The sequence below is a fragment of the Magallana gigas genome, chromosome 10, assembly GCF_963853765.1.
Source record: "Magallana gigas chromosome 10, xbMagGiga1.1, whole genome shotgun sequence".
Taxonomy (NCBI): domain Eukaryota; kingdom Metazoa; phylum Mollusca; class Bivalvia; order Ostreida; family Ostreidae; genus Magallana; species Magallana gigas.
Genome location: NC_088862.1, coordinates 20899396 through 20911676, shown reverse-complemented (window position 1 = coordinate 20911676; position 12281 = coordinate 20899396). Strand labels below are relative to the sequence as shown.

General features: G+C 34.3%; 1 protein-coding gene across 13 annotated transcripts in view; it reads left to right on the top strand.

Annotated features, from left to right (window-relative positions):
• The window catches only part of LOC105328967 (partitioning defective 3 homolog), a 41167-nt gene extending 30944 nt beyond the window's left edge, over nucleotides 1–10223 (top strand). For 10 of the 13 annotated variants that reach the window (XM_066073935.1, XM_066073938.1, XM_066073944.1 and 7 more), the window contains 6 exons: nucleotides 238–397; nucleotides 964–1050; nucleotides 3026–3061; nucleotides 4529–5036; nucleotides 7442–7575; nucleotides 8059–10223. In XM_066073935.1, the coding sequence (XP_065930007.1) occupies nucleotides 238–397; nucleotides 964–1050; nucleotides 3026–3061; nucleotides 4529–5036; nucleotides 7442–7575; nucleotides 8059–8476 (1343 nt within the window). In that variant the 3' untranslated portion in view covers nucleotides 8477–10223. Of the gene's footprint in view, nucleotides 1–237; nucleotides 398–963; nucleotides 1051–3025; nucleotides 3062–4528; nucleotides 5037–6293; nucleotides 6324–7441; nucleotides 7576–8058 lie in introns of those variants that run through there. The other 3 variants (XM_066073941.1, XM_066073946.1, XM_066073937.1) reach the window with 3 other exon arrangements.
• The last annotated feature ends 2058 nt before the right edge of the window (nucleotides 10224–12281 follow it).

Here is a 12281-nt window from a genome sequence, read left to right as displayed (position 1 = left end):
TATTCATCAACAACTTGACAAAATGACATCTTTCAAGATACAAATGTGTACTTTGATAGACATGCTTCTAATGATAGCTGTTATAGTATTAATGTGAAAATGTGATAATTGATGTTTCTATGCATCATTCGTTAAGTATGTGAATTTGTGGTTACTTTAGTTGTTTCTAAGACAACATTGTTTCTATGGTAACAGTAAACGTATATATGGTAACGGTTGTTGTTTCCCTGGTTACAGTGGAGGAGGAGAGCAGTGAGGGAGGGTCCGTAACACAGGCGGCCATCAATAACTCCGGACATTCCTCCATGAGCAGCGAGGCAGAGGAGGCCAAAAAATCCAAGAAGAAACAGACCAAGGAGAAAAAAGGCCCGGGCGGCATATTTAAAGGCTTGCTGAGGTAAGAGGAGGGAGGAATGACAGGTAAAGAATGAACCAAAGATTATTGTATGTTAGGAATGTAGGAATGTCAAAAAGTTTTGTAAAGTGGGGGGGGGGGATGAAGTACAGAATGGGCTAAAGACTTTCTAAGGTTTGAAATGAAAAACACTTTTAAAAGCCTTATTGCTATAATGTGTACAATACTTACTGCACCCAAGCTCTTTGTATTTTAAAAACCCCTTTTACATTCATAAATCTCTGAGAACAATTAAGTCTTAAGGTACCTTCAGTGTTATGTTGTATAGTGTATTCATTATTGAACAGGTATAGTTTTAACTGCAGTTGCTCTGTTGTCATGTTTGCAGTCATCATGAATCATGTACGGGTGTTGTATTATGGAATGTATCAGCAGACTAAGTGTTCTTTACTGCATAAATGAGCTTCCTCTCATTTTTGCTCATCAAAAGAGCAACTTCATTTATGAAAAGGCTTGCTTATCAGACATAGAAGACCTTGCACAAATAATTCTATTGCTTGTGACATAAATATTTTTGTGAATGTTAAAATTTATGGTCCATATTGTAGGAGAAGTAACAAGAACAAACGAGACGAGACAAAAGCAGCTGAGGAGACAGACAGACAGGCAGAGCCTGTAGAGAAAGGTCATGACAGGTAAAGCAATCGAAGGGGACATCTTCTTAAAAGAGAGATGGTTTAATACAACTAAGGGGGCAAGGCAAGGGGGGGGGGGTCAGAGCAGTTTAATCAGTACAGGTAAAGCAACCTAATGGGACTGACCTCTGGAAGGACAGGTAATAATCCCCAGGGGTCAGGCTATGGGGGAAGGAGATTACTGGTCAAGACAAGTATAGCAAATAGAGAGCCTATAGCTACAGTGGTAGCAACGTTATTGTTGACAAACGACACGCACGATTCTGATACACGAACGATCACGCACGATACACGAACGATCACGCACGATACACGAACGATCACGCACGATACACGGACGATCACTAACTTATTGAATCTTCACGTTACACGAACAAAAACGATAAAACACGCAACCGAACGATTCTACACCATTAAACACGCAAAATCAAAATTAATTTTTAAGATTAGAATTAAGGAAACGTATTACTTTAATTTGTATTGCTTTATGTTTGTGTGTTATTGAAAAGCGGCATGTACTTTAGTCATGCGCTGTTTTGTATTTTACGAGTTAACACTTCTACACATCCATACACAAATATAAAGGATTCACACACAAATTAATATTTTGTCTCCATAACAAATATTAACTTCGATCATAAGTTAAAGAAAATTACGTGTAATTGAAATGAAGACATGCATAAAATACACGAAATTATTTACATACAAGTTGACTGTTTATGTAATTTAATTCTCTTACGTACGATTTAATTATGCGTGATACAAGTAAATTTGTTACCTTGTTCCATAGAATTTCGATTTTTCACATCCAATATTTTCATAATGTACAGTAAATCATTGATTTATTTCTAATTATTCTAAATTTTAAAGCATCTAAATAAATTTTGTTTCAAACAAATTTGTATACAATCTACTAATAATGCGTATGGTTTTCTAATTTGAAAGAAAAACGTTGGGAATAATCGTTTAGTTTAAAACGGGGAATTGGTAAGCTTAGCCGCTTTCATTCAACGTGTCGCTTTTGCTAATGTGATTGAAATTATTTGTCAAGACACAATTGATGCTTGATATAGGCTGATTGTAAAATTAAGCAAAACTAACTCGACCGAACAAAGGATTGAATGAGCTATAGAAATAAAAAAAATGTATTTAAGGACGAAAGAGAGAATGAATGTTAACAACTGTCAATGTTTTTATATAATAAAAAGTTTTAAATTCACATTGTTTTACAAAAACGACTAGTCTTTGTTTTAAGAATAAATCCTGGCATTCCGTAAAAAAAGTTACAAAACGAAAAAACCGCACGATCACGCACGAACACGCACGGTAAAAAACGCAAACCAATTTTCCTGATACACGCACGATCCCGCACGTTACACAAACGATCACCCACATTACACGAACGATTTAACACGATTGGCTTGTCAACAATAACGTTGTTACCACTGTACCAGGTGAGGTGGGGTCAAGCTAGACATTAAAGGGGTTAAGATAGGTGAAGCAAACTTCAGAGCCAGTTTACAGAGAGAAAAGGGGAGGGGGGGGAGGGGGTCAGGTTAGGTGTGTTGGTGCAGTTAGGGGAGATCCTACAGGGGAGAAGAGGGCGACAGCTTGACAGCCTGATGACAGGACAAGTAGCCTAAAGAGGTGGTCTAAGAGGAAGGGGAAGGATCAAGATAAAAGAAGAAGAAAGATTTGTCAACAAAAGAAAACTAAAAAAAGCAATCGAAATTGAAACTGAGACATGTAACCATAAGAGAATAGAGAGTTAAGGACGGGCTAGTTGAATGATTGTATTAAGGGGGAAAAGGGTTGGGTTAAAGGGGATGTAAAAAAGGTTTGAATGTAAGATTCTAGAATCATGATTTTTTATGTGAACAATTCAAAAATATGTATTTTTTGATTGCTGTGGGAAACTTGTAAAATCTTGTATTATAAACCGTAAAAACTCATGTACACTTTATTGCCTTGGCAGTTTTAAGAATTTATTTGAAGAAACTGAGTTTGAGAGGTAAACATTTTCACTGATTGTTCACAAACTTTTCCCCCATAATTCACATATAGTCAGAAAAGCTGCAAGTGAAGAACCCTATTAAGAATCCCAACAGATTCATGAACCTCTCCCATTGCACAAATTGTTTGATCAAGCTGTTTATGGTCTTTTGTAATAAATTTGAATGAAGAGTTTGACTTGGTATCGGATTTTTAAAAAAAACTTATAGGTAGGGACTAGGAGGCAGCACTGTGTGTTTTTATTTTTATTTTTTGGACATGGGGAATTACCAGAACATTGTTTTTGTGGTCAGGTACTGCATTAAAGATTAAAAACTAATTCTTTTACTTTGTGATAATAGTATCTAAGGGCTGATGTTTTGTTTTGAACTTATTTGATGCTAATACAGCAGTGAACTGAAAGTAAAGGTCATCCTTTTTAATCCCGATATTGCCAGAGAATTGAATTATGTCAATTTTTACCCCAGTTAATTATTTCTGTTGCTATGAGGTGATGGAATTTAACTTGTTGTACAAATGTTATCTTTTTTTAAAATTGTGTATCCATGACAACCATCTACAGTAAAACTCATTTGAAAGGAACTTGGGTATAGCAAAATCTCAGATATAGCGAAGTTTTGTGGAGTCACAAGCAAAAATCTTAACAAATCTTAGTGAAAGTTTACGATTTAAATGAACTTTCTTATAAGATGTACAGTAGCTAGCAACCAGAAAAAATGGAAACAATGAAATTTACATATTTTACAACAAACTCTTTTATAGTGCTCAACGTAAGCAATATCAAATAACACTGTCTATTGTTTTAATGTTTTTTTTCCCACACATATTTCAATTAAACATTAAACAATTTGATTTTTGTATTTATAAAAGAAGGTATATTTTCATTAAATGCTCAGTAAACACAAATGGTAGCCAGTTCGAAGGGAACATCTATATATAACAAATATGCTATTCTTATTATTACGAATTCGTTATACAGACATAACGACAGAGCAAAGTAAATCCAATGGTCCATAGGAATTGGTTGTAAATAGGTTTTACTGTAGTTATTTATCCAATAATTTGAATCTTGAAATCCCATTACATCCCTTCATTTTCCTTTTGTATCCCCATCACAGAAATTAAATTAACAATCAACACCTAAGTCATGGTAAATTATACAGAAATCTTGACATTTCTCATTACAATGTTTGAATAAAAACAATGTTTGTATTTGCTAGTAACTATCTGAAAGTTGACATCCTTAAAATCAGTGACAAACTGATTGCTCAAGATTTGAATGATTTCTATAATAGGCATTAATATATTTTATTTACACTTTAAATTTGCCATTCTCAGTAATCTTGCCATATCCAGGAAGATAAAAGAAAAAATTTTAAAATCAGAGTCTGTTTTAGATAATTTAGGAATTGGACGTATAAGATAATTCAATTCTAGCCGAGTTCTATTTTTTTTTCATTCACAGAATTCATGAGCAAGTCCGACAGTTACAGGATCAAAAATCCAACGCAGAGTTCATGAAACTTGAGCAGAAATACTCTGATGGTGCTCCTCAATTCTCTCTCCACTCGCCTCAAATCCAGGGCAGTTCCATAATCATGGAGGATCACTCCCAAACCTCAAATAATTCATCCTCACGCTTCACTGATCACTCCTCACACTACACAGAAAGCTCATCAAGGTTGACGGATAAAAATCCTTCATCTTACAACGATTACCAGTCACAGTTTGCCGGCCACCCCCAACCCTCTAGATCCATCGTGGATTCGGAATCCATGTCTCGTGCAGAGTGGATCCAGCATCTGAGGCGTGAACACCAGCGTCGGCATCAGGAGAGGGAGGGGCATTATCCTCTCGATGACAGGGAGGAGAGATACGAGAAGGAGATCCAGGCAGACGAGACCAGGGTAGGGACTCCTTGGCAAGATGCCAGGGACTTGGCCTGGCAGAATGCCAGGCACAGCGCTAACGAGGTTAGATGGCTTTTATATATAACCCTCCACAAAAAGTTCACTTCATTTGTGATAAGGGAATTGTGGGATGGGGAAGAAATTAATTTAATGTGAAAGTGATTTTTTGAGAATCACTTAGATTGTGGGCTCTTCTCATTTTGGGAGTGTTTTGATGGAAGCATTACTGAATCTTTGAGTTGTTAGTGATAGGTGCAGGAACCAACTACCTTTAAACTCACTTTGATTTTTAACTTTATCAAATGATATTCTTATCATTTAGTGTTTTCTCTAAATAACTATTATAAGAATAAATTATAAAATATTTATATATTGTGGTTCAGTCTTTGTCATTATCACTGCAATTACTTCTTAATTTGTCATTTACATAGTGTAGGGATACTCAACATCAGAAATCCTTACAACAGTGTTAAGGCCTCCAAGCAAGAGATCTATAGATTGTGAAATTAATGTCCAATTTTCTGGATAGTTTTTGTCAGTTAAAAGTATGTAGTTTTCAAAAGAGGACTTAATAAAACCCCTAAACTCTTACCTCTAGAATTACACACTGAAGTGTAAAATAAGACGATAACAGGGCAAACAACAGTTTATATATAACATCTATGCCTTTTTATAATATTGACCCAAAGTTTTTAACAGCCCTGTGAAACTTGGAATACAGAGGTTTATTAACTGTATACAGGTACATCTGCAAGCTTTTGAAAATTAAGGGGGGGGGGGGGGCATTGGGATCTTGATTTAACTAGTAAAGACATTTTTACTGTCAACAGAAATTATGTTTATTAGGAAATATCTTGCAGAGGAATGTTGTGGACTCCATTTAGGCATTAAGAAGTAGCTTTTTTCAGTGCTTTCTTTGTAGACTGCATAAAATCAAAGTGCTGAATCATCAAACCAAATGCCATGAACAATTCTGTTTAGCTCACACTCTGGTGTTTTAAGTGCTTGCTTCGTTTCTGTTTCAAAAACATGTTTGGTTTCAAATGAAGTGCCCTTTTTCTTTCTATTTAGCTGCAATTATATTCATGCATAATCATAGATTATTGGGATTTTTTACCCTAGGAAAGTAAAACTTATGAAAAAAAATAGCTATTATTAAATATACTGGAGTAATTTGTCCCATTAATAAGAAAGATAACTCTCTTTTGAAGAAATGAATTTTGCTCATCCTTTAAACATTGCAAAGTTGATTTAATTTCTGTTTGAGGATAAGATTTGAACTAAAATACAATAACTGATCAGTTTCCATTTTTGGAAAAGCTCTAATACAAACAAGAATCTGGTTGACAGGTAATCTTTGAAATATGTAAGACACAGTGAATGCATCTCGAATCTTGCAGCTAAATTATTCATTCAGCATAAATTGTGAAGTATATATACTTTTCTTGCTTTTCACCTTACTATAATTTCCAATGCCTCATTTTTTTCCCAAACATACACAAATATGTCTCAGCTATCCTTATGTATGGTCTGTATATATACACACATATATTTAAACCCTTTTACCTCTGAAGACTTAGAATTGTGTTTATTCAATATTGAGTAATCTTACAGAGATCTGACAAATGAGGCTAAGGAATTTTTTCACCTGTCAGTGGAATGAATAAAATGACATGGACAGAAGTATTGTCAGAATTATAGTTAACTGATGGTTACAAAAAAGTTCATCAAAATATCATAAAAAACTCAGTTAAATGCCACAGCTTTAATAAGTGATTTAAAATTATGATAATTACTTATTGCATTATATAATGGTAGTATGTTTAGGGTATGCATGTAATCAATTACTGAAATACACACTCTTAGGACCCTATTAGTATGTTATATTTAATAGTATTGGTACTAACTCAACATGTATGTCTAATTATACATATATTAAACATTGATTAACTGAAATATTATCCGATACATGTATAGTATATATATCATGTACTTGAAATACTCACAAACAGTATATTGTATATTAAGCATCTTTTAAAATATGATGGATAGAGACAGGTGTTTTTTTCTTCACTTTTACCATTTTGTACGATTTAAGAAATGAGATTTTACATTTATAATTTGACCAAATTTTTTCACACCTGTTCACAAAACATGCTGCATCCAAATTAATGAATTCAAATTCTTTTTATATGAGAAATATATTCCATCTCCTGCTGCTAGAAGCCTGATTTCTAAATGCATTTAATTTCTTGTAAATATAATACAAAAAATATTAGCAAACTTTAATTTAACTTATAAAATGTATTTATATTTATAAGAAAAGAAAAAAATCCTTAATCTGTGTAAAGAGTCTTCAGTTTAAAAAATGAAATTAAAGAAAAATTTTCTAAAATTAAATATCAAATTTTCAAACTAGCATGTAAAATTTCCATGTTGTAACAGATTTTATTGTTTTATCGTTGTAGCGGTATGGGAAAAGTGCAATACCAGAAAACATCCTGTATCCACATCATCCACCCAGCTCTGTTGTCCCCGACAGCAGTTACCATGGATACCAGGGAAACAGGACACAAAGCACGGGACATTCCTATCCTGAGAGGTAAGTGAACAAATTATGACACGACCCAACCGCCCCCTCCTCCGATATTATTATAATCATGAATTTACATGGGCAATGCCTGCATATACAACTGTACGTTGATGAATACGTACACTTGGAAATGCTCAAAATCAATTATAATTGTACATAATCATTATATAATACAGTTGTTCAAAATGGCTATCAACTGTTTCATGCCTAACCATTTATATGTAGTGGATTAAATAGCATATTTTGTATCTCATATGGGCTTAAAAATGAAGGATTAATAGATAAAGTCAGAGTTAAAACATTTCATTAACAGAATCCCCAGTGATTTGTTAAATGATTTTCATCCAAAAAGTTGTATGTTTTCTAAACTTTGCCAATGCTCAGGGAGAGACAACTCCTTAATTAAAAAACTTAAGACCATCAAAAACCATTTGGGATCATTTATTTATATCAAATACATCAAACATCCTCAATGATTTCTTTGCTTTTTAGACCACACAGCAGACCAGCCTATCAGGAGCCATCATCCTATCACCATAACTACCATTACCATGACAACATCATTCATCAACGTCAGCGTAGTAATGAGTACATTCCTCCGCGCCAGCAGGCCATCGAACACTTCCAGCACCACAGACAGAACAGTGATCTATCGGAGCAGCACACCCAGGAATTCTACTCCCGACGCCCCCCTCTACAGCCCCGCCCCTACACCCCCAAGGAACACTGGCAGAACACAGAGAGTGCCCCAGCAATGATGAAACATTACCCCCATCCCCAGGCTCCTCCTGGCCCGGGACCCCAGTATGGGGACCCCATCTTTGCTTACAGGGACCCCATCTATCCTTCCATGGCGGGTAAACGTTCTGTACAGTCTCTGTCCTCACAGCCTGGTTCAGCCAAAGTCTGACACCCCACCCCCCAAATAACTGGGACTTTGATTAACTCATTGGACCCTGTGGTTGTGCGGTTTGTTCTTGGTGTTGATACAGAACATGGTTGTGTCATGAAGACAACAGTGTTTGTTCTGTTTGAAGACAAAAAATATATGTTTTATAAGAGGAATGGCTGAAGACAACAGTGAAGTGTTCGGGAGATATGCTAGTACTGTTTTTGGATGATGTGAAAGAAGCTCTCCAGTGTTGTGATAAATTATATATTTGTCTACTGCCAGAAATCCATGGAGCTGCCCAGATCCATCAAATCTTTTCTCTTTTTTGCGGAGATTATGAAATCAAGGCCATGAGATTCTCTTCTTTGTTATGGATGACTGAACGGCAAGGGGGTGGTTATGCTGCTACAGAAAAGCAGCATAGCCTCAAGGATTATATGAATATTCGACAGCAGCCATACGATTCATACAACTGTGTGTCTGCTTGATATGTTTAATGAACATGCTTCATCCTCATTTCATTCATATTCCTGCTTATTCAGACAAGGATACCACAAAGAGTTACAAGCACCGTATGTGATAATTACCATATTTATCATTTACATGTGGACCACAACAAAGAGCCAGATTATTATGCAGATGTCATACAATCACTTCATGTTTATGCAGATTTTATGCTAATTTATTCAAGATATGCAAATAACTTCCAATTATTTTTAGCATATGCATATGAGGGTACAAATATCATTACATAATTTGCCAGATATTCAGAAATTTGTTTAATTTATCATAAAAGAAATGAATTATTTTATAACTATACTCTTATTAGACAGAAAATGAATTTCAAGAGCTTATGTTGGTGTCTTTTTATTAATATTCATGAGTGTGCAAATAATATTGTTTACATTAAACATTCCGCATTCAAGTTATATATGTTATTATAAGTAGGTATGATTATTTTATCTATATTTTTATATGCATTCTTTTTACTACGAGGATAACTTTTCTAAGTCTACAGAACATTCAAACACTAGGAAAAGTTTTAGATTTTATTTAGGGAAGTTCAGTAGGATAAAGAAAATTATCCAAAATTGTATTTTATTTTTTAACAACATTTAGTATTGTACTCTAGGATTAATTTTAAGACTTTGTCTCAATAAAGGAAATCAAGTTGCTTTAAAATTTAAGTTGTTAGAAATCTAGGAGAATCTAGGTACTACATAGTTGCAGTGGTGATATTGCATCATTTACTTGTGTAGAATTAAAAAGTATCAATAAGGTATAATTCAGTAGAATTTTTTTATCAAAAATTTTTACATGGAAAAACTCTTGTTGGTTGTGACCCATTATAAACTGGATGTACGTCTGGTTTCTTAGGCAATATGATGGATGATGCTGGTTTCTTGCTTCCTTTTTGGGTCTTCTATCAATACATTACAGGCTTGTTTTGAAACGGTGCGATATCAAGTAAAGTTAACTAATTAATTATGTTTTATATAGTAATGTTTCAAGACAGATAAAGGACTATCTTTGCCAACGCATTATTTCCATGAATAAAAACGTTTGAGATTTTTAGTGTTCTAAACACACTCTTTGTCTATATCTTTCTTTACAATTATTGAGGGGCCATGTCTAATTTACAATATCCTTTTGTCAATGTTAAACCTTTGTATATATATATATAAAGATAAGTGGCAATGAAATCCACTGTTTTATATGTCATCAAATTGTTGCCTTAAAAACTATTAAAAGTACAAAACCATAATTTGTCTTCTTTTTAACTCCATTTACATGTATAACAATAAATGTGTATTCCTTGATGTTACAGAGGTAATCTACCGAAGAAATGAAAATAGAACAATAGAACTATTTTAATCAAACCGCTCCTATCCAAAGTTCTCTACATTTTTCTTAGATTTGATCGTCATTAACCATTTCAAAGCACATTTTAATGCTTTTAGCTTGAGATATTTTTGAGCTGTTCTGGCCGAACGGTTTTTGAGAAGAAGGTCTTGAAAGACTTCAGCTGCAATGCCTTTCATTTCTATTAAAATACAAATACAAGACAATTTTGTATGGTGACATTTAAAACAGATCGAGTGGCATACTTCAATTTCATACGAGGTATATTAGGGCCCGGCATTTAGATGCATACGAGTCAGTATTTCACAAGTCTTTCATTTGCTTACCGAGGCAAAGTCTGGTGAAGTTTAGGCTATTACCTCTGGCATCCGGACCTGGTTTATTTAACTTTTTGTTGCAGGTCCTGTATCTAAGTAATTATTTGTCCTGTCTTCACCACTTGTATGGATGGTGCATCTAGACATCTAGACCTGTTTATGGACTTAAAAGGCTTGGATGCTGAATCTGAGCCATATATATATTTCAGATGCTGGAGGAGGTGAAGGTTCTTGGAGCAGGTGCCCTTTGATGGACATATCTAAGTTACCACAGGTCCTTATATATATATCTTATCAAGCTTGCATGGATGGATGCGTCTTACGATACTGACGCACTTGCCGGGCTTTAACGCTGAATCTGAGCTATAGGTTTCAGATGCTGGAGGAGGATAAGGTTTTTGGAGCAGGTTAATGTTTTTGGAGCAGGTGCTCTCTGATGACCATATCTACATGTAAGTTACTAATTGTGCTTACTTCTTCGAACTTTCATGGCTGCTGCATCGTTTGATACATATACAACTGTCATGCTGAATCTGAACAGTAGGTTTCATATGCTGGAAGAAGTTGTTCTTGAATTGGAGCAAGTTGAAGTTTTGGAGCAGGTGCCTTGTGAAGAGCATAATATATATTATATAATAATTATATTATATAAGATAACGTTATTATGTTCCTATTTTCACTAAACGTGCATAGTTGATGCATCTTGCAATACTGATGCACTTCACCGGCTTTGATGCTAGCTTTCGGATGCTGGAGGAGTTTTAAATTTGTGGAGCAGTTGACTTTTGATAGACAAATCTAAGTTATTATTGCTTCTATCTTAATTTGGATTGATGATGCATCTTGTGATACTTATATACTCCAAAGGCTCCGATGCTGAATCTGAGTCATGGGTTTTGGATGCATGAGGAGGTAAAGGTTGTGCAAATCATGGTCCCCGGGGGTAGGGTTGGGCCACAGTAGGGGGATCAAGTTTTACATAGGAATATATAGAGAAAATTTTTAATCTTTCTTCTCCAAAACTATGACACCAGGAAAACTCAAATTAAATTGAAAGCATCCTCAGATTGTGTAGATTCTGGTTTGTGCAAATCATGGTCCCCGGGGGTAGGGTTGGGCCACAGTAGGGGGATCAAGTTTTACATAGGAATATAAAGAGAAAATTTATTTATGTGAATGAATCACAGTAGTAAAATTAAATTTGACCATCTTGTTTTCACCCCAATGTCAGGTCAAGATCACTATCTTTTTTCTCAACTTAAATGATGCTAAAAATAGATGTACATGTTATGTAGACATCTATATAAGATATGAAGTTTCTAAGTTCCTGAAATGATAAAATATCTTAATAATGTCTTTCAATCTATACTGTTTAATTGAAGTACATGTTTAAACCAAAATTGATATACATGTAGTTTGCATTTCCTCTAATTTTTTTAAATTTTGAAGATATTTTGATTATTTTCCTATGCTTCCAATATTGAAATGTTTCTGATTTTTTAATATTATGAAGACTTTGATATAAAAATATAAATTGACAGAAGAACTAATGTACATGTATTAATCATTAAGTAAGAGATAAAATCCGGTTTTAGTTATTTTTATTGTACAAATATATTTAAATAATGAAAACTTTAAAGCGC